The sequence below is a fragment of the Myxocyprinus asiaticus genome, chromosome 30 (assembly GCF_019703515.2).
Source record: "Myxocyprinus asiaticus isolate MX2 ecotype Aquarium Trade chromosome 30, UBuf_Myxa_2, whole genome shotgun sequence".
Lineage (NCBI taxonomy): Eukaryota > Metazoa > Chordata > Actinopteri > Cypriniformes > Catostomidae > Myxocyprinus > Myxocyprinus asiaticus.
Window position 1 is genome coordinate 36,736,874 of NC_059373.1, and position 23,355 is coordinate 36,760,228.

Below are 23,355 nucleotides of genomic sequence, written 5' to 3' on the forward strand. Positions count from 1 at the left end.
CACTGACAGACACACGACGATCATCAACGAAGTTCATCAGCAAATAAATTGTAAAGCTCAGCTGTTAACCCATCACATCCTAGGGATTTATTGTGTTTCAGACTCTTGATTGCGCTTTGTACTTCCTCAGGTGTAACACAGCCAACACAAAAACTCCTATCACTATCAAGAAATATTTTTAACATAACTAACTGAATCAAGAAATGAAGTTGTCACCTGCTCTGAACATTTGGAACTATAAATATTTTTATAAAACTTGGCACAAAAATATGCTATTTCCTTTGGGTCTTTTACAATTTTACCATCAATACATACACTGGCATCCAAAAGTTTGGAATAATGTACAGATTTTGCTCTTATGGAAAGAAATTGGTACTTTTATTCACCAAAGTGTCATTCAACTGATCACAATATATAGTCAGGACATTTATAACGTGAAAAATTACTATTACAATTTGAAAAAAAATGTCAGAACTGCTTAAACTACTTCAAAGAGTTCTCATCAAACAATCCTCCACGTGCAGCAATGACAGCTTTGCAGATCCTTGGCATTCTAACTGTTTGTCCAGATACTCAGGTAACATTTCACCCCACGCTTCCTGTAGCACTTGACATAGATGTGGCTGTCTTGTCGGGCACTTCTCACGCACCTTACAGTCTAGCTGATCCCACAAAAGCTCAATGGGGTTAAGATCCATAACACTCTTTTCCAATTATCTGTGGTCCAATGTCTGTGTTTCTTTGCCCACTATAACCTTTTCTTTTTGTTTTTCTGTTTCAAAAGTGGCTTTTTCTTTGCAATTCTTCCCATAAGGCCTGCACCCCTGAGTCTTCTCTTTACTGTTGTACATGAAACTGGTGTTGAGTGGGTAGAATTCAATGAAGCTGTCAGCTGAGGACATGTGAGGTGTCTATTTCTCAAACTAGAGACTCTGATGTACTTATCCTCTTGTTTAGTTGTACATCTGGCCTTCCACATCTCTTTCTGTCCTTGTTAGAGCCAGTTGTCCTTTATCTTTGAAGACTGTAGTGTACACCTTTGTATGAAATCTAGCATTGTATAACCGTCATTCCTCAAAACATTGATTGACTGACGAGTTTCAAGAGAAAGCTGTTTCTTTTTTGCCATTTTTGACCTAATATTGACCTTAAGACATGCCAGTCTATTGCATACTGTAGCAACTCAAAAACAAACACAAAGACAATGTTAAGCTTCATTTAATGAACCAAATAGCTTTCAACTGTGTTTGATATAATGGCAAGTGATTTTCTAGTACCAAATGATCAATTTAGCATGATTACTCAAGGATAAAGTGTTGGAGTGATGGCTGCTGGAAATGGGGCCTGTCTAGATTTGATCAAAAATGACTTTTTTCAAATAGTGATGCTGTTTTTTACATCAGTAATGTCCTGACTATACTTTGTGATCAGTTGAATGCCACTTTGGTGACTTAAAGTACCAATTTCCTTCCAAAACAGCAAAATCTGTACATTATTCCAAACTTTTGGCCACCAGTGTAACTGCTTGTTGAGAGTGTGATGAGAAGAGTACTATTATGCGGCGAGAAAATGATGAGCAATGTCAACTCCGTGCAGCATCTCTGCAGCGATGCTTGGTGAAACCTTGCTGAAGAGTTCGATGGTCATTCGCTTCACATTCAGTCCTGCTTTCTCTGGAATTCCAGCGACATGCAGATTCCATCTTCTCTTGTAAGCATCCAAATTGTTACATCTTTCACAATGATTGGAATTGTCTTTCTCGAGTTTTCCCATTTTCTTTTCAAGTCCTTCAGTTTATTAAAATTCTTTAGCTGCTCACCGTCAAGGGCGTAGATTTGGCTTGAGCGTTTGGGGGGGGGGGGGGGGTGCAGCGTGAAGCATTTACCCATGTTTCTTTGTTCATGGTATAAATAATGGGGGGGGGGGGGGGTTGTGCTTGCTTATTTTGATTATTGAAGGGGTTACCTCCCCCCATCCCCTCTGGAATCTATGCCCCAGCTCACCGTGGTATTCCAAGGAGTCGATTATTTGTTTAATTGAAGCTGAGTTCTCAGTGACTGTTTTTTTCAACCCCTGAATTCGGCGTAGAGTCTCTTTGTGCATGGCCTCCATTCTCTGCATGAATCTCATGAACGGAGCATCACTCACCTGTCGGTACTCGGTTCGATATTTTGGGCAGGATTTGGTTCAGGTGTTTCGGATAAAGGCACCAGTCCAGACTGTCCAGCAACAGCATCCAATTCCACACTTAGTGTTCTCCTCGCATAGCTATGCATAGCAAGATGTGTTTCTTCTTTTTCTTCCATGCTCACGAGTCAGCAGTTTGTAGCATGAACGTATAGTTTAAAATTGGGCGGCTAGCTAGCAAAAACCCAATTAACAAAAAAAGGATAAAAAAAAGAGAAAAGGGCAGTTTTAAAAAGGCTGTTGTACTGACAGTATTAACAGCATATTCTAGTTAGTTCTGAACATTAAAGGTTTAAAATAGCCGGGATTTGGGCAAAGTTTTCAAGAGCTACAGCAAAAACTTCTTCCTACGATGCCATCTTGGCCCCTTCCCCCCGACGTGCATCTCTTCAAAAATGTAACTGTGCGTCACATTGATGCAGACCACAACATCTGTGATTGGTGCACTTTAACCAGAGACAGCCCTCCAGGATGATAACAATGAAATCTGAGGTTGATTGGCATTTTATCCAAGTTTATTTAAATATCTATGCATTATATTACATTGTATTTGGACTCAAGCCCATTAAAGCAATTGTCTCGGGAGCATCTGCTGTTTTTTTTTATTCTGTTTGTGTTTCATGAAGTTACAAGTGAAATGCAACAAAAGATCTGTTTACAGTTTATAAACTCTAAAAGCATTTTTCTCTGGGCCTTTACTTGATATTAATTTGATATGTGAGTGAAATAATGTTTTGTATTTTACTCGGGAACTTTTGTGCACAGGAAATAATCTTGTTTCATAAGTATTGGAAACGCAGCACTTCTAATTTGTCAGCAAATTAAAAAGCACCTGGTAAGAGTTGTTTATATTGCCTATATGCATTGTAAAATCTTTAAAACAAAACTAACTTTGTGTTATTCAGACGAGTAGTTATTAGGTTATACATAACCTCAAAAGTATGCCAAAATATGTATTATTATTATTTAAGTGACTCAAGAGCAAGCGTACAGTAATTTCCTCATTTATTTTCTGCATGCAATGCAGGCAGCATGTATAATAAATAATATACGGTATGTACTTATTTTAACATGTTCACATACTTTGAACTAATTTTTGATGCTACAATAATTTAATAAATAGTTTTGAATCGAAAAATGACGTTGCTTGCCTTGCTTTTTTTTATTTATGAAACATACAGTATTGATAACATTTTGGCTGAGTACTTACAGAACGACGCCGACACACCAACGCGTTGTTAACTATGCAGATCCTACGCTGTAGGTTTGATGTAGAAGTATAAATCAGCCTTTAACAGTAGACCTTTTTCACAGACCGCATTTCCGCCTTATTTATCAGAGTAAATCTCTAATTTTTTTATACTATCATTTTTTTAATATTGAGTGTAAATTTATAACATTATTATTTGTGTTATATTACCCTGGAATTAGTTTTAAAAACTGAATTACCACAGCTGTGACAGTAAATTTGGCATCTTCTCCCATTTTCCTGTTCTGGAAAGCCATTCAAATGTAATAGTGGATTTTTTCTTTTGTTCAAGGAGCAAATAGGTAATTGAAAATAATATTTGCTGTGATCTCCCATTCACTACCAGTCAACGCTGTTGAAGTTTACCCTGCAAACATTTACTTCTGCGATCCAAAACGTGATATGGTGAGCAGCGCATTATATTATGTATGAACATACAAAGATTGCAAAAAGAGTACAGCGCTAGCACGAGATGCTAACACTTTACATTTAAAGGGCTTTCCCTTTCTGTGGTCAGACCACAGATTGTGCTTGATCGTTGTAAACACCAGCTCTGACACACCCGTGAGGACATGCCATGCATTCGCATAGTGGGACAGCAGGCTTATTAATTCATATGAAACAACCTCTATCGCGTTCTTTGCATGAAGATTGTGTATTTCGGCTCATTATACCTGCGTGTCTTCAGATGGAACCATGGAACACAGAACACCATTGAATCAGGGTGGCCGATGTGCAAATTGGATCATATAACCATGTTAGATCGTTTTTAGCACCCAGTCGGAATGCCAGTAAGAGCTTGCCACGCATCCGCTTAACGGGACAGAGGGCAATTTGGTATGTCCATAACATGATATAATGCACCGCTCACCATTGGGAAGTGGTTGTGCATAATGTGTGGGCCTGTTCACCAGCTAAGCATCAAGGTGGAGTAAATGTTTGCTGGAACACTGTAGGGGAGCAGAGAATCTTCTCGCTGAGAGATGAATTGCTGTCGTGAAAGAAAATTCTGAAGAATGGTGTTTACACGCCTACTTTTATAGCGGACAGCTTCGCGCCTACAAGGGAGGGGTTCAAACACCATAGCCAGTATTAGAATATTAGCATTATTGTACAAAGGTTTCAACTAGGTCATTTAGAAGAACACTCCCCATATGCATCAGCAAGGATGCAATGTCAAGTATACTGAGTCGTAAGGGAACCACCATTACGGTCCAGCTACGATAGACATCCAGAAATGCAGCACAATTAATTACATATAAAGGATAGCATTATTGTGCTAACAGGTGTGTGTACATATACTGAAAGTTCATTAGAAATTTTGAGAGTTTGTTCATTTCTATTTAGCATCTTTTTTTGTGAATGCTTCGCATGTTTTGAAATTGCATTATTACTGAGTATAAAGTGGAACAGTGTGACGATGTTTTCATGCTGTAATGCTAAATGGATAAATTCTACAGTGAAAGACCATAATTATTAGATGAGACATGTACAGTAGTAGTCAACACTAAAACATTTCATGTAGTTTATAGCATTTAGATATGGATATTGTATGTAAACTAACAATTATAAATCTAGATTGAGTTTACTACACATTCATCTCCCGAAAATAATTGTATTTTAAACAAAAAAATGGCAGCATGACAGTATCATCGCCAGAGCCCTGTAATACATGAGCATCCTGCGGTTTGGACCTCCCCTGTATCTGTAGTAAGTACATAATATCGGTACAACAAACTCTTCAGGTTCTGACTAGACTCAGTGCATGCTTTAAAATAAATATAGTTATCTACAGTTCTCAAAACATGTCTAACTTTACAGCTGGGAAGGCGCTAATATGCTACAAAGCTTTTCAGGTTAGTCTGCTCAGGTTCTTCGATCGATGGATAAAGACTCGACAAAATAACTAATTGCTTCTATATTTGCGATATTTGGCCATCATCCTGAAATCCATAATCATTAACAGATAAGTGAGGAAGAACAAAATCGCCTTGCTATAATTCTGTGATCATTTGTTCTTAAGTTTCTTTCATTTTTAATGCTGCGTTAGTACTAACATAACGATTGTTTACACTTAACCGGAAGTTCCGCCCACATCGCCCGCAAAGCATCATAGGTGGTGCTAATTGACAAGCAATTTTACAATGGTACAGTAGATGGCCTATCAGCTGTCTGCCCTTTGCCCGTTGTACAAAGGGGCCTCCGTTTGTTCCTGGGAGGCAGCAGATGCCCTAACCCTGCCCCCACCCAAATCCTAACCATATGGAGCCTGTAAGGCTGAGTACCCTACCAGGAACAAACTGAGGCACTTTTCTCTCATTGCATTAACTGGATCTGACAGTGTCACATTAAGGATTATTACTTCAAAAGACTTAAACTTATATCCTGTCCTCTGAGTAACACCAAAAACTTCACTGTAAATTGCAGCAACACCTCCTCCTCGACCCTTCAGGCGAGGCTCATGTTTATAACAATAACCTGAGGGAGAAGATTCATTTAAACTAATATATTCATCCGGTTTAAGCCAGGTTTGGTAATAATTTCATTTACAATTAGATCTAATGTTTAGTAGCCCTACTTTTATATGATGTTTATCTTCATTTTTTATTTTTTTATTTTTTATTTTCAAGTTTGTCCTTAATCAAATTTTTTCTATATGATTTAGTGAGGGGTTTGTGTTTGGAGTTTGGGGAACAGACACAGTCTCTATATATCTAGGTGAAACAGTCTATGTGTTGTAGTTTATGTGGCCTGTGTGATGTCTCAAGGCAGCTAGCAGATGTTCGGATTAGCCAGTTTGTCTGCTTCCTGACCTGGGCCCCAGTTAGTCAAATACTATCACTATTAAGACTATGAGCCAAATTACTAGAGAGGAGAGAGGCACCTTCCCTCGAGGGATGGAGTCCATCTCTCTTTAGCAGGTTAGGTCTACCCCAAAAACTCTTGTCTATAAATCCTATGCTATTCTCTGGACACCATCCAGACATCCAGCCATTCAGTGACACTAATCTACTATAAACCTCGTCACCACGACGAGCAGGGAGGAGGCTAGAGCATATTATAGTGTCTGACATCGTTTTTGCAAGTTCACACACCTCTTTAACATTATCTTTAGTGATCTTTGACTGGCGAAGCCGGACATCGTTTGTGCTGACATGAATAACAATTTTAGAAAGAATTTTAGGGGGAACAGACTTCGACACTACCCTAAGGGGAAACATAGGGGGAACAGACTTCAACAGACCCATTAAACATTAAACATAGGGGGATCAGACTTCAACACTAACCTAAGGCGAAACATAGGGGGATCAGACTTTGACAAAGGGGAAACATAGGGGGAACAGACTTCGACAGAACACCGGCAGCAACCAGAACAGGAAACCTGGTACTTGGTACGTTTGTGCTCCAAAAAAAAGGTGACACAATGGCAAAGATGCCATGATATACAGTATATTATATAAGAGATGTAAGAGAACTCACGTAAGATTAAATGCAAAGTCAAAAAATACTGCAATGTGGAATAAATTATGAAGATAATCCACATAAGATCAGATCATTTTTAAAGGGGATGCAAGACAGTGATGCAGCAATATAATTTGATGCAAATTAAATACACATCCTCACTGTTCGATCATGATTTCTTCCTCGAATTCCTTCAGTGTTTTATGTTGGTGGTCAAAACAGCTTTCTGTGCTTTAGCCCCACCTGTTGCACTGGTTTTGGTAACTCCAAGGCTTCTGACACGTGATCCAAATCATATATTTTATTGGTCAGAGCATTTCATTGCCCGGCGAAGTTTTTTTTTTTTGACATAAAATGCCTTCATTTGTCGCCACTCGATTCGTTGTGAATGTTTGCTCCAGGTGAGAATGGCTCATTAGGAATCCAATGTTTCAATTATTTTTTTAGTTTTGAAGAAGTACAAAAAAACCTCTTAACTTTTTTGCATATGGTGACTTGATTCACAATTTTGGACTGTCTCCTGCACCGCATTGACACGTCCTTCAGTATTAAGTACAGTACATGTTATATCACCCCCTTGTGGTCTCCCAAATCTATTACAGCAGACAATAAACAGAAGGCCGACTGACAGTGAATTGTAGGCTCCTACAAAATGTAGGCTTCTAATATAAATTTGAGCTAATGTTAATATATCGATGCCTGAAAAACGTATTGAGAAAAAGACATGCCTGATGATAATTGATATATTGATATTTTATGATGTTCCTAGTCTTAACAAGACTTTGCTTTCTAAAAGTCCACAGTGCTAAAGGTGCCCGAAGTTGAAGAAACACCTATGATGAATTCTGTTGAATTCTGTCTATAAATCATAATGTCTAACAGCTCTTACTAAACAATGTCCAATGATTTTGTTACCTGTTTGTTTGTTGTGCAAGCTCACTGATTACTCATGTACGTGATCAGCTGACCAATGTATTTGTGCTCTTTCTTTGATTGTAGATCTTCATCACGGTGAACTGTCTGAGCACAGATTTCTCCTCTCAGAAGGGAGTGAAGGGTCTTCCGCTCATGATTCAGATCGACACCTACAGCTACAACAACCGCAGTAACAAACCCCTGCACAGAGCCTATTGCCAGATCAAGGTCTTCTGCGATAAGGTGAACTTTTAACTTTTGAACCTATATGTACATTTTTCCAACATTGAAATGTGTCTGAAGCTGTCATGGAGATCTTCATAAAAAAGAAGACAATATATATTTTGGTATTAAAATAGCTTGATCGCCCATTTTAAGGTGATTGTCATAGAAAACCTGTTAAGACAAGGTGCCTGATCAACAGAGAAAATGGGTCAGTTGTCTGAATTCTAAAACTGTTTAGACATGGCCAAGAGGGTGTGTGCTGTTCTACAAAAACAAGTGAATGTTCTTTAGCACCACCTTGTGGTTGTGTTCAGTACGGTTACCTTGCAGAACCAATTTCACCCTCAACCACACAAACCACACAAAGTATTTGGACACTTTAGTCATGCTTATAAATGTTTGAATGTCTTTGCATTAAATAATAAAATATCAAACCAAGTGGCATTTATTTTAAAGGAAGATAGAACAAGCACACTTTTCAATCAAAAGATTTCACAAAAAGAAGTTTTAAATGACGTATCGATATATATAATGTTCAAAATGAAGACAAAAAGCATGTGACACTTTTCTAGTTGTCAAATGTTAGTGGAACATGTTCCTAATGTGCTGATCGACACCTGTGTGAACTTCAGGGGAACTGACTTTAGACATAGTTCTGAGAAAAGCTCTAGCATTATTTGTTTGCAGATAACATTTCCTTTGACTTTTTTTATTTGTTATTATTGTTACATTTTTAAGTGTGACTTAAGTGTTCACATGCTTTCTGGGGTCACTGTACGTGCGAATGCATGTAAGCTCTGCAGGAAAATGTGTTTCTCATTCTCTCCTTTTGTTTTTCGGTCTGTGTGTTTGTGTGGTTCACAGGGAGCAGAGAGGAAGATCAGAGATGAGGAGAGGAAACAAAACCGCAAAAAGACAAAAGGTCTGATGCCTGAAACACAGAAAAACACATTCTCTCTTCAAGGAATGTTCAGGGTTCAATACAAGTTTAAGTCAATCGACAGCATTTGTGGCACAATGTTGAGTACCACAAAAATGTATTTAGACTTGCCCCTCCTTTTTGCTTTTTTTAAAGAAATGGAGGGACGAGTCAAATTTGTTTTTGTGCTAATCAACATTATGCCACAAATGCTGTCGACTGAGCTTAACTTGTATTTAACCTGGAATTTTCCTTTCATAAAAATGTTTAATAATAATGCCAAAACATTGCTAATTATTAGTCATTTGGTGTGAAATTTCACTCCTCTTGGGTATGCATTCCTTTTATTGGCACATTATTCCTTTCTAAATTTAAACACAAACTGTAGTGTTGACTGCATTTATCAAGCTTAACAATTCAACTACTTTACCACAATTATTGTAAGCAAAATTAATCAAACAAATATTTTTCTGTGATTTATTTAAAATAAAAGTTTATGAGTAACTACAAACCAACATAAAAGCTTAATTTAGGCTAAATCTGCAACCTTGTTACTTGCAACCCTGTTGTGTATATTTTAATACTTTTTTATTGATTAATTAATGTATTAATTTATTTTAATATATTTTAATTAATTAATGTATTAATTGTTGTGCTCAATTAATGTTTATTGCTAGAAAATAACAGAATCACTCAAATCAGGGTTTTAAACTGTATTTTGATATGTCCCACATTTTGGTAACAGGGTTGCAAAAGTAAATACAATATAAAACAGCTAATATAATATTTATTTTGACCACTTGAGGTGGTCTGCATCTTTTACGCATCTGTTATAACTGACTATTTGATCAACATGTTCTTACATCATCTCATCAGGAAAAGAAGGAGGTGTTGGGGCAGTTACTGTCCCGAAAAAGTGTGACACCACCTTCTTTAAAACGATGACTGATTTGGATGCCCAGCCGGTTCTGTTTATCCCTGATGTTCACTTTGGGAACTTACAGAGGGCAGGCCAGGTATGAGTCAGTATTTCAGTCTCAAAACACACTCAAAGACCAGATCACAGGCTCTTTTGTGTTTAAAGTCCTCTGCCATTTTGCAGACGGATGTATGTGCGGTCTCGTGGTCAGCCCTCAGCGTTAGCTTCCTGAAATCTCAGAAAGGGTTGAAGAACCTCATTGAAGAGCTGCCATGAAGACCTTAGTGCTCCATTGTGTGTCTAATAAGACTGAGACTTATAAGAGAATGACTGACATTTCAAAAGCAAACATGAAAGGTCACCGTTTCCTTCCTCATAAAGCTTGAGAGTCTATGTATCTTGGATGCTTATGAGACATTTGTTTAGGAGTGATATCTGCTGGACTGGTCATTGTAGTGTGTCTGTGAAATAAAAGGGTCGTTCTTAATGTTACAGATGTTTGAGAGTATGAATGTTTACAGAAAATATAGTATATACCAATTCAAACTACAAACTTTGTACAAAATTCTTTGCAGGTATTTGCCTTTAACACAGATGAAATAGAGCGAGAGGGGTGAGTAATATTTTTTTTTCATCAAAATTAAATGTATTGAAAGTAGCATTCAAAATTTGGCTGGGTGAATTACATAAAAAGGTTATATCTCGATATTTGTGCATTTGCTCTCAAATTGCTTAAAGGAATAGTTCACCCAAAAATGACAATTTTCTCATGTGTATGACTTTCTTTCTTCTGCAGAACACAAATGAAGATTTTTAGAAGAATATCTCAGATCTGTAGGTCCTCATAATGCAAGTGAATAGTGATCAGAACTTTGAAGCTCCAAAAAGCTCATAAAGGCAGCATAAAAGTAACCCATACAACTCTAGTGGTTTAATGTCTTTTGAAGTGATCCAATTGGTTTTGGGTGAGAACAGACCAAAATATAACTCCTTTTTCACTGTACATCTTACCATTACAGTCTCTAGGCACGATCATGCGTCAAGCACTAGGAAGTGTATTCAAGCTTGAAATCATGATTGTGCCTAGAGACTGCAATGGTAAGATGTACAGTGAAAAAGGAGTTATATTTTGGTCTGTCCTCACCCAAAACCAATTGGATCACTTCAGAAAATATGGATTAAACCACTGGAGTCGTATGGATTACTTTTATGCCTTTCTGTGCTTTTTAGAGCTTCAAAGTTCTGGTCACCATTCACTTGCATTGAATGGACCTACAGAGCTGAGATTTTCATCTAAAAATCTTCATTTGTGTTAAGCAGAAGAAAGAAAGTCATGCACATCTGGGATGGCGTGAGTCATTGATAGAGAATTTTTATTTTTGGGTGAACTATCCCTTTAAAGGTGCACGCAGTAATTTTCCTCTAATTAAAGGTGCACTCAGTATTTTCCCAGTTAAAAAAGTTTTACTTCTAAAGAAATGAATTGTAATTTTGAAATATATGTATAAAATCATGAGCACTCACATGAGATGAAAGCTGTTTTATTCTACATGGAGAGGGTCCGCACATGGGGGCTGCCATGCTAGGATCACATGATCAGCCGAACTCTACTCGCTTAATCTCAGTAACTGCCTTTTTATTGGACACTTTCACTCTTGGAATAAATTAATCATGGCTGACTGTGAAAAGTGAATTTCTACAATGGCATCTTTAACTGAAAACTTGTGTTTGAATGATGATGCATCCACACCACTAAGTGTCACTGTAAGTCCAAGATGACACGAACAAAAAGTTACTGAGTGCACCTTTAAATTGGTAAATTTGTTTCCAATCATAGGACCCATCATTTTAACGAATCAGCCACTACAGCCTATTATAATCGAATTTTTTTATGTAACAAGTAAAATACAGTAAAAATGTAGATAACAATATTCAAAGCATGTTTTTCCACGTAAGAATGACTGATATTTAATCATTTCTATTTAAATGCACCAATATAACAATACAAAGTAATTGTGCAAACAAACAGTAGTAATGTTGGCCTACATATATTTTTACAAAAATATTTAAAATTTCAGAAAAATGCTACGCAGGGACTTCCATGAACATTTTTGAGTGATGACGCAAACAAGTCATTTTTAATAAGATTATTATCAAATCATTTTGTACCAATGCTAATGCCTCATTTTGCCACAGAATTAAAAGATCTCTGTCTAAACACTCTTATATTACAAGTCGCGAGATAAGGAGGGATCGCGAAAATAATCTCATGATTCTTTCTTTTGGAAACTTAATGGCCAAATAAAAAGTGCAGTGCATTAACATCATCACAATAGTCATTATGTTGCTTAATTTGTATATTGCCAGCAGAATCATTGTTAATACCCAGCTCAAATTCACACAATGGTAGATTATAAGGATCCTCAAGAATATGTATTAAGATTGGTAACTACCTGCATTCATTTTTCTTTTAAAATAAATACTTTGAGTTGATTTCATAAAGTTATTACTTTATCACATGAATCATACAATGCTGGGTTGTTGAGAGGGAATCTGAACATCTGATTGGTCAGTTGAGAGATGAAGACTTTGATTGTGTTTGTGTGTGTTCATGTTAGAAGTGTTCTGGTAAAGAGGATGTTCCGCTCATCTGAGGAAGACTTCTGCCCACCCCCTCACAAACAGATGAGAGAGGACACACAGAAGAGAGGTCAGAGCACGAGACACTACATACAACACATTTAATGCTGAAGTGAGTGATTTCTGCACTACTCGTGCCACCAAATGGAATTGCAAAAAAATGACTGCTCCGAACATACTGTGTGGAAGCCCAGAGGCCAAGTTGTGATTGCAAGGAAACAGTCAAATAATAACAAGAAAACAAGAAACATAATGATAATGGCCTATGTGGACTTACATATATTTGAAAGCACTTATTATTTTTGCAACTCTGTTTGGTGCAAGTTGTGGAGCAAAAATGACACACTTAAATCAGAAGTTTTTAAAGAAAGCTGGAGGATGAGTTGTACTGTACTATAGCACTTTCTCCATTTATAACATGCTCTGAATTGCCACTGCTGAGATTATAACACTGGCTGCAGTTTTCATTGAATTTAATCAGAATCTGGAATGAAACCTCTGATGCATGGTGCCTATTACAGATCTCTACAAGCTATTTAACCACTCACTGATGTTACTGTCACACCACCATTGACTTTTACTCTTAATTTTATATGACTGTCATCTTTATATGTCATTGTGTTTTTTATGTCAACATAAATTTAACATGACTGACGAAAGTGGTATTTTACCTTTAAAATATTTACCATTATCATCTGTTGTAATGGACAGATGTGTAATTCTCTCAAAATACATAATAATAAAAAATAAAAATAAACATTGGGAATGTTTATTTTCTAGTTTCGAAGTACAAAGAAACATTACATTTTTACCTTTGTGATTTAGTAATTCATGCATCAGAGGCTTAAATTCAGAGCTGTGGAGTAACAAAATCTGATTAATTCATTAGCTTTAATATCGAACACTCAGGGCTGGACTTAGGGGGGTGGGGGCCCAAGGGCTGGATTTATTGTTGGGGCCCTACCGACACCATAAAATACTGTACTGCCATTTCGGAAAAAAGAATAAAAATTTTTTTTTGAAGGTATTTCTGAGAGAACCATATGTAGTACTGAGTGTTTCCAACTCAAACACAGAGAGAACAGAAGCAGTGTATGTGAGTGGAGTGGATTTCCCCTCCTGCTTAAATCATTCTGTAATCGCACCGACTGAACTCCGCTCTGGGTTTTTCATATCCTGCACCTCACTGTATTCTGTATATGCATACATAAATGGAATGGCATACCTCTATATAATTATCAGGAAAAATGTAAAATAAAAATAGACATAAAAATAGGTCAAGAATACACCATGGCTGTGTTTCCTGAAGCATTAAGTAGAACATTAGTAGCAGATAAGAAGGATCTACTTACGGCACATTTCCCAAAACATTGTTATCTCAATAGCACATATATTTGCAATTAAAGAGAGCCTTGGACCACTCTTAAATCCATTATGTGCAACTATCTTTCATGCGTCTTTCACAGATTGTGTGACATTTAATAAGTTGTATTGATATATTTTGGTCCTTGGAAAGCCATTGAACCACTTATAATAGATCAAGAAAAGGACCGTTTGGCAGTGTTTCTGCAATATGTTCATGTTGAGAAAACAAATTCCTGGACATAATGACAGAAGTTTCAGCCTTATTTCAGCACCTTTGGACCGGACAGCTCCCGTATGGAAGAACTTAGACTAAATGAAGAAATCATAACGAGCAATACATGCTAGTTTGGGAAACAGGTGATACTCCATCCTAAAATAACGTACGATGGTATGACCTTAAAGCGTTAGTTGCAATGCTATCAGGAAACCCAGCCCATGATGGAAGTTTTACAACTCCGTCTGAGTGACAGAGAGGCCTAATAATTATTTGTGGAACAAGTCATTCACCCCCACCTCCTGTTTCATTTTAAACATTTTAATTTAAATTGGTAAAATTTCAAATCAGATGATAAAATTGGATACAAATTTATAAGTAAATCTGGTGCGGACTCTTCCCTTCATAAGAGCTTGTGGGATTCATGAAAAACTCTGGAACAAGTTATGCAAAAATATTCATGCGTTAAGAAATCATGACCTTAATGGTTGCCCTACTGTTTTTGTGAATGTTTGTGCAATATTTGCAAGGATGATCTATTAGTATGATGATATAATATTTTGTTTTATTTTTGAAATGGGTATCTGGAAGAAGAGAGAGAGAGTGACTTAACCCACATTTACTTTTTTCCTTTTGTGAACGGAGCACTTTGTCATGTTTTAGCCATATTTTTTCAAATCGCAATGAATCTTTGCTTGTGGTAATTACCACCCCACCCTCGCATAAATCCTCATTATCTGTAATTTTCAGTGAGCATTTTTGACTGGTCTCTTTTTTCTAATATTTGACAATCCATCATTCTTTTTGACCATTCAATTAGCTGACATTTGTTATGCTCGTGATGGAGTGATATTGGAGAGGTCTTTGAGCATGAGAAAACAGTCTGACGATCAGACTTTCAGAAAAAAACACTCCTCCTGCAAATCCATTCCACTCCGTACTTCTCACATACACCGTTTGGGGCCCCCTACAACTCGGGGCACTGGGCTGTAGCCCAGGTTAGCCCGTGCGAAAGTCCGGCCCTGAAAATACTACAATAAACAGTGTGTACTGTATGTTTCTGCAGTTCTCCTGTATGTGAGGAAAGAGTCAGATGAGGTGTTTGATGCTCTGATGCTGCGGACACCCACTCTCAGAGGACTGATGGATGCAGTGAGTGTCTATTCCTATAGGGGCATGCTACACTAAACTACTGAAGTGTCAGGGAATTTATTAGAGGTGTAAAAATGCAGCGATGCATCAAAATGCATCTGCTTGAAAGAAAATTCAATGTCAAGATTACAACATTTTTAATAAAAACTAATATAATAATTTTGAATGTATTACATGTTAATTGCTTATTCAAAATATAATTTCAGTTGTAAAAATCCAGATCTAGACCCTATCTACTTCGTTCCACCAGTAACATTTGTGTCTTTCATTATGCATTGCATCTTTTAGTAAAGAACGATGAACCAAGAATAACTGCATATTTATTTTTATAATAATTGTATTATTATTTATTGTAATAGTACTGTAAAATCTGCTATTTTATAATGTGAGTCAATCAGTCGCCTATTCTGAAATGAGTCTCTGTTTTTTTACAACTGGTCACAATTCTGACCACTTACATTTTTACTTGTCCTGTGAGCATAATTAATATTTGGCAGAGCAGAACAATCTTATTAATAAATCAATAATAGACCATTGATTTATTAACAAGATTGCTTATTTATACACAGACATAATCTTTAGAGGAGCACAGTGGAATTAAAAGGCTCTGGTCATGTGACTATTTGCACCACTCAGATAAAAATTTTCACATGAAATCAAGACAATTTGCACTGTTATTAATGTGTAAAATACATTTACAACATTTGTTAGAATCTTAAAATTTTTAACTACATTTCTGTCACAATTGTAAGTAAGATAAATGTATTTAAGTAGGTCTGTGTTGCACTGACAATGATGTCCTGATGTGCCTGAATATTATTCTCAGTGTTTATAGTATATACTCTATGTCCATGAAAACCTAGCTCTGATAAATTATTTTGTTTCATCCTCACAGATTTCAGAGAAATATGGCGTGCCCATCGACAGGATAGCCAAGATTTACAAGAAGAGCAAGAAAGGGTAAGCGATTGATTGAAATCAAAATATCTACAACAGTGCTTCTCAACTCAAAATGCAGAAGAAACATCTGTTGACATCAAAGGCTGTGCGATTGATCCAAACAACTCTACACTATTTGGTGCACATTCATCTGTCAGTGCCTAGACAAAAAAGCAGATTCAAACATGGACAGGTTGTTTAACATGCCATGATTTTAGAAAACCACAAACAAAATTATGCAAGGGGAAAGAAAATACAACCCAGACTACAATAAATAAGGGTTACATTGGATACTGTGTTGGGTCACCACTTGATGTCAAATGTAAAATCTGGGTACTGAAATCAGCTGAGAACAACTGATACAGTGCATCCGGAAAGTATTCACAGCACTTCACTTTTTTCACATTTTGTTATGTTACAGCCTTATTCCAAAATGGATTAAATTCATTATTTTCCTCAAAATTCTACAAACAATACCCCATAATGACAACGTGAAAGAAGTTTGTTTGAAATCTTTGCAAATTTATTAAAAATAAAAAACGAAAAAAATCACATGTACATAAGTATTCACAGCCTTTGCTCAATACTTTGTTGAAGCACCTCTGGCACCAATTACAGCCTCAAGTCTTTTTGAGTATGATGCTACAAGCTTGGCACACCTATTTTTGGGCAGTTTCTCCCATGTTTCTTTGCAGGACCTCTCAAGCTCCATCAAGTTGGGTGGGGAGTGTCGGTGCACAGCCATTTTCAGATCTCTCCAGAGATGTTCAATCGGGTTCAAGTCTGGGCTCTGGCTGGGCCACTCAAGGACATTCACAGAGTTGTCCCGTAGCCACTCCTTTGTTATCTTGGCTGTGTGCTTAGGGTCATGTCCTGTTGGAAGATGAACCTTCACCCCAGTCTGAGGTCCAGAGTGCTCTGGAGCAGGTTTTCATCAAGGATGTCTCTGTACATTGCTGCATTCATCTTTCCCTCGAGCCTGACTAGTCTCCCAGTTCCTGCCGCTGAAAAACATCCCCACAGCATGATGCTGCCACCACCATGCTTCACTGTAGGGATGGTATTGGCCAGGTGATGAGCGTTGCCTGGTTTCCTCCAGACATGACGCTTGCCATTCAGGCCAAAGAGTTCAATCTTTGTTTCTCATGGTCTGAGAGTCCTTCAGGTGCCTTTTGGCAAACTCCAGGCGGGCTGTCATGTGCCTTTTACTGAGGAGTCGCTTCCGTCTGGCCACTCTACCATACAGGCCTGATTGGTGGAGTGCTGCAGAGATGGTTGTTCTTCTGGAAGGTTCTCCTCTCTCCACAGAGAAATGGTGGAGCTCTGTCAGAGTGACCATCGGGTTCTTGGTCACCTCCCTGACTAAGGCCCTTCTCCCCCGATCGCTCAGTTTGGCCGGGCGGCCAGCTCTAGGAAGAGTCCTGGTGGTTCCAAACTTCTTCCATTTACGGATGATGGAGGCCACTGTGCTCATTGGGACCTTCAATGCTGCAGAAATTTTTCTGTACCCTTCCCCAGATCTGTGCCTCGATACAATCCTGTCTCGGAGGTCTACAGAAAATTCCTTGGACTTCATGGCTTGGTTTGTGCTCTGACATGCACTGTTAACTGTGGGACCTTATATAGACAGGTGTGTGCCTTTCCAAATCATGTCCAATAAACTGAATTTACCACAGGTCGACTCCAATCAAGTTGTAGAAACATCTCAAGGATGATCAGTGGAAATAGGATGCACCTGAGCTCAATTTTGAGTGTCATGGCAAAGGCTGTGAATACTTATGTACAAGTGATTTTTTGTTTTTGTTTTTTATTTTTAATAAATTTGCAAAGATTTCAAACAAACTTCTTTCACGTTGTCATTATGGGGTATTGTTTGTAGAATTTTGAGGAAAATAATGAATTTAATCCATTTTGGAATAAGGCTGTAACATAACAAAATGTGGAAAAAGTGAAGCGCTGTGAATACTTTCCAGATGCACTGTATATAAGGTGACATGTCACATTAATGTGACAACTAGATAAAATTTTTTGTGTACAAACTTTAGGTTGGCTTGAAAAAGCGAGGTCTGAAAGTTTAAAATAGATAGATAGATAGATAGATAGATCGATGGATAGACTGCTCAATTGCAGTAATCAGTAATCCCATTTGGTTGCTAGGCAGTTACCAGGGTGATACTAACAAGGCTCCTTGCTAGCCTGAGTCAAATGAGCCAACCCAGAATTCTCTATGATGTTTTGGTGCAAAGATATGTGTTTTGATACTCGTTTGCTAGGGTGATCCCATCTTGTTGCTATGCAGTTACCAGGGTGGTACTCAAAAGGCTCCTTGCTATCCTGAGACAAATGAGCCAACCCGGAAGTCTCTACAATGTTCTGGTGTAGAGATATGTGTTTTGCTACTTGGTTGCTATGGTGAGCTCATTTGGTTGCTGGGCAGTTGCCAGGGTGATACTAACAAGGCTCCTTGCTAGCCTGAATCAAACAAGTCAACACTGAAGTCTTTATGACATTCTGATCCAAAGATATCCCACTGAGCCAATTTGAATGGAAGTCAATGGGGTTTGGTTGCTAGGGTGCACTAAATGGTTTCTAGGGTGTGGCTAAGAAGTTTTCAGGGTGATACTTAAAGGCTGCTTGCTAGTCTGATTCAAAAAAGCCAAATTTACGATGTTGTGGTGCAGAGATATGGGTTTTGCAATATGGTTGCTAGGGTAAGCCCATTTGGTTGCTAGGCAGTTGCCAGGGTGATACAAAAAAGGCTGCTTGCTGGCCTGAGTCATACGAGCCAACAGTGAAGTCTCTATAACCTTCTGATCTGGAGATACCCATCTAAGCCATTTTGAATGGAAGTCAAGTGGGTTTTTGTTGCTAGGGTGCTCTAAATGGTTGTGGCTAAGTAGTTTCCAAGTGGATACCTCAAGACTGATTGCTTGCACAAGTAATACAAGCCAACTCTCATGTCTGTAGGACATTCTGATCCGAAGATATCCCTCTCAGCCATTTTTAATGGAAGTCAATAGGGCTGGTTGCTAAGGTGCTCTAAATGGTTGCTAGGACGTGGCTAGCCTGTGACCAGAGTGATTCTTTTTTTCTGATTAACACTTTTTATTGATTCACAAAATTGACAAAGAATAGCAAAACACATATTCACAGAATCAACATTTAAACCCCCACTATTACCCCTCCCAATCCCAACCCCACCCTACACCCTCAACAAGTATCCCTGTGGTCACACATGAGTATACACACAAAATAGAAAAAAATTAAGAAAAATATATATAAAATAAATAATAATAATAATGATCACACACATTTAAAACTATATTTCTCTCTCCACTGCACCTGCCCGAGAGCCCTCCAAGAAGGCCAAATAGCTGCCCCATTTCCTATCAAATAAATCTAAGTTTCCCAGCCTTCTACATGATATTTCCTTGAATGCCGCCACTCGGAAATGCGGGCGCTCCAGCCGACTTCCATCCCCTTAGAGCAATCTGTCTGCCAATCATAACACTGGCTAGGACCCCATTTTTTATGTTTATCCCCTGTATGTGTATATATATATATTTATACATACACTACCGGTCAAAAGTTTTGAAACACTTGACTGAAATGTTTCTCATGATCTTAAAAATCTTTTGATCTGAAAGCATATGATTAAATGTTTGAAATTAGTTTTGTAGACAAAAATATAATTGTGCCACCATATTAATTTATTTCATTATAAAACTACAATGTAATAAAAAAAAAAAGTTTTTGAAATTGATGACTTGGACCAAATAATAAAGAAAAGCAGCCAATAAGTGCCCAATATAGATGGGAACTCCTTCAGTACTGTTTAAAAAGCATCCCAGGGTGATACCTCAAGAAGTTGGTTGAGAAAATGTCAAGAGTACATGTCTGCAAATTCTAGGCAAAGGGTGACTACTTTGAAGATGCCAAAATATAACACAGTTTTGTTTAGTCACAACATAATTCCCATAGTTCCATTTATGTTATTCCATAGTTTTTATGACTTTACTATTATTCTAAAATGTGAAAAAAATTATAATAAAGAATGAGTAAGTGTTTCAAAACTTTTGACCGGTAGTGTGTGTATATATATATATATATATATATATATATATATATATATATATTTTTGTCATTAACAATTTTTATTGATTCCATACTCAAAATAACACAAACAGCACATGAAAACACGGAATCAATTTTTATCAATATATGCCTACCCCCCCCCCCATCACCCAACATACATCCCAGTGGTCAAACTTTGAATAACAACAGACACACATATAAACAGACAGTCCAAAGAAAATACTTGATGTCATAAGACTTTATAAAAATTAACCCCAAAAAAAAAGGGTTCCATATATTAATTAATTTTATATATTTAATCCAAACCGTCCTTCTCCACTGCTCCTCCCTGGCAACCCTCTAGGAAGGCCAAATAAGTGCCCCACTTTTTGCCATAAGCACCCAAACTGCCCAGCCGTCTATGCGACATCTTTTCAAAAGCCGCCACTCTGCCCAACTCGGTGCACCACTCATGAAATGAGGGCGCACCAGCCGACTTCCATCCCCCAAGAATCACCTTTCTGCCGATCATCACGCTGTTAAGGACCCAGTTTTTTATGTGTTTGTTCCCAACGTTAATGCCTGCCCCATCACCCAAAATACAAAATCTGGGGCAGAATAAAATCTGAGTGCTCAAGACCTCACAGACATAACTCTGAACCCTTGAACAAAAGTGTTTATCTCCTATATTAATGACTGCCCCATCGCCTAAAATACAGAGTCTGGGGCAAAATGAAAATTTGAGTGCCCAATACGTTAAACATAAAACTCTGAATCCTCAACCAAAATTCCTGGATCTTAACACACCACCAAAAAACATGGGTTGTGTCCCCATCTTCTGATTGGCATCGCCAGCAGGTGGGTGTGTCTTTCAGACCAAGCCTATACAATCTAGAGGGGGTCCAGTTGAATTGATGTAAAATCTTAAATTCCATAAGATGCACCCTTGCATCTCTAGATGTAGACTTGATGTTTTTTTTAGAATCCTAGCCCACACTCCCTCCTCCAATACCAAGTTTAAATCTTTCTCCATAATCTCTTGAGAGAAGTTGAAGCTCTGTACCTCAGACTCTGAATTAATAGGGAGAATACACTGATGCCTCATGACCTTTTCCAAAAGCAGTAATCACCACTTCCAGAGTATCTGCCGCTTTAGGGGGGTGTATGCTACTCCCAAAAATAGCACAGAGCAGGTAAATACCTAAAGAACTGAGATCTGGGAATCCCAAAATGTTGAACCATATTTTCAAAGGATATCAACACTCCACTCTCATATAGGTCACTAAGCATTTTAACCTCCCTCTCAATCTGCTCTGTCCAGCAGAAAGGGGACTTATTAATACATAGTTTTGGGTTCAGCCATATGCTCGAGGATACATTTAAATAAATGTCCGAATTAAACACTCTGGACACTTTTGTCCATGTGCAAATGCGAGATAAGGGGGTGTGACTTAACTTCTCAAGTTAGTTTAATAGAAAGGCTTTGCAATGGTGAAATAGGGACAAGAACTTCCTGTTCAATACAAAACCAGGGAGGGGCTATTTCAGGTGGAAATGTCCAATGAGCCAAATGTCTGAGACCGAACGCATAATAATAAAACAAAATCATGGGTAGGCCTAGCCCACCTTTGTCAGTCGACCTATGCAACTTACTAAAATGTAATCTGGGACATTTACCATTCCAAATGAAGGACTTCGCTATGCGATCAAATTGCTTGAAAAAAGAGAGGGGACATCTATAGGGAGAGATTGTAGCAGGTAGTTGAATTTTGGAATACAATTCATTTTAATAACATTAACTTTCCCAATCATAGATAAATGTAATGAAGCCCACCTGCCCACATCGCTTGAAAATCTTTTTATTTAAGGGTCAAAATTAACTAAATAAATCACACAAATTTGCTGGGAAAAAATGCCTAAATTCTTAATGCCCTGTTTTGGCCACTGGAAGGCGCTTGGCTGAAAAGCCGTTACCAGGCAGTACGCTGGCAGAGCCAAAGCTTTGGATTTAGACCAGTTGACTCTGTATCCTGAGAATTTAGAAAAGGAATTAATAATTCTGTGGAGGCAAGGCATAGATCTAGTGGGGTCGGAGACGAATAATAAAATATAATCTGCGTAAAGCAAAAGCTTATGCGCCACACCTCCCGCCATCACCCCTGGAAAATCATCCTCTTTTCTCATCGTGGCTGCTAATGGTTCCAGGGCAAGACAGAACAATAATGGGGAAAGAGGGCAACCCTGCTGGGTGCCCCTATTCAGAGTAAAATAATCTTAAATTAATCCATTTGTTTGTACCGCCACTACCGGGTGTCTATATTCAGTATTCCTGAACCCATGCATTTCCAAAATCTTAAAAAGATAATCCCATTCTACCATATCAAACGCTTATTCGGCGTCAAATGAGATGGCAGCAACTGGAGTCTGATCATTCGCCACTGACCACATGATATTGATGAAACATCTAATGTTATCAGAAGAGCTATGGCCCTGAATAAACCCTGCCTGATCTATATGTATAAGAGATGTCATAACTTTGCTTAATTGGTTAGCCCAAATTTTTGACAATATTTTTACGTCTAGCTGGATCAGGGAAATTGGACGGTAACCCTTACACTCGCTTGGATCTTTGTCCTTTTTAAAAATCAGACTGGGCTTGTGTCAGGGTTTGCGGAAGCTTTCCATTCTTTAATGATTCTGTATAAATTTCTAGCAAATGTGGAACCAGTTCTGTAGCATAAGATCTAAAAAATTCAGCAGCAAATCCATCTGGCCCCAGAGCATTGCCTGTAGGCAAGGCCTTAATTACTTAATTACTAAGATAGAGAAAGCATTATTAATAACCATAGCTGAAGTAAATACTTCACCACCAGCAGATTTCACTGAGGGAATGATAGAAAAAGACTCTTTCTGTTTTATATATCTAGCCAGAAGTTTTCCTGCTTTGTCCCCCGACTCAAAGTATGACTGTCTTGCCCTGAATAACTAAAACTCCACCTTCCGTGACAAAATAGTATTATATCTGTATTTCAATCGGGTCAATTCTCTGAGACCATTAGATGACATTCAGCGCTTCAGCTCTGCCTTGGCACTTT

General features: G+C 37.9%; 1 protein-coding gene across 2 annotated transcripts in view; it reads left to right on the forward strand.

Moving 5' to 3' along the window:
* The window catches only part of LOC127420704 (grainyhead-like protein 2 homolog), a 49,701-nt gene that overhangs the window by 20,688 nt on the left and 5,658 nt on the right, over positions 1 to 23,355 (forward strand). For both annotated transcript variants that reach the window (XM_051663192.1, XM_051663193.1), the window contains exons 9-15: positions 7,898 to 8,056; positions 8,903 to 8,960; positions 9,834 to 9,973; positions 10,452 to 10,489; positions 12,495 to 12,586; positions 15,162 to 15,247; positions 16,143 to 16,207. In XM_051663192.1, coding sequence (XP_051519152.1) covers positions 7,898 to 8,056; positions 8,903 to 8,960; positions 9,834 to 9,973; positions 10,452 to 10,489; positions 12,495 to 12,586; positions 15,162 to 15,247; positions 16,143 to 16,207 — 638 coding nt within the window. The remainder of the gene's footprint in view (positions 1 to 7,897; positions 8,057 to 8,902; positions 8,961 to 9,833; positions 9,974 to 10,451; positions 10,490 to 12,494; positions 12,587 to 15,161; positions 15,248 to 16,142; positions 16,208 to 23,355) is intronic.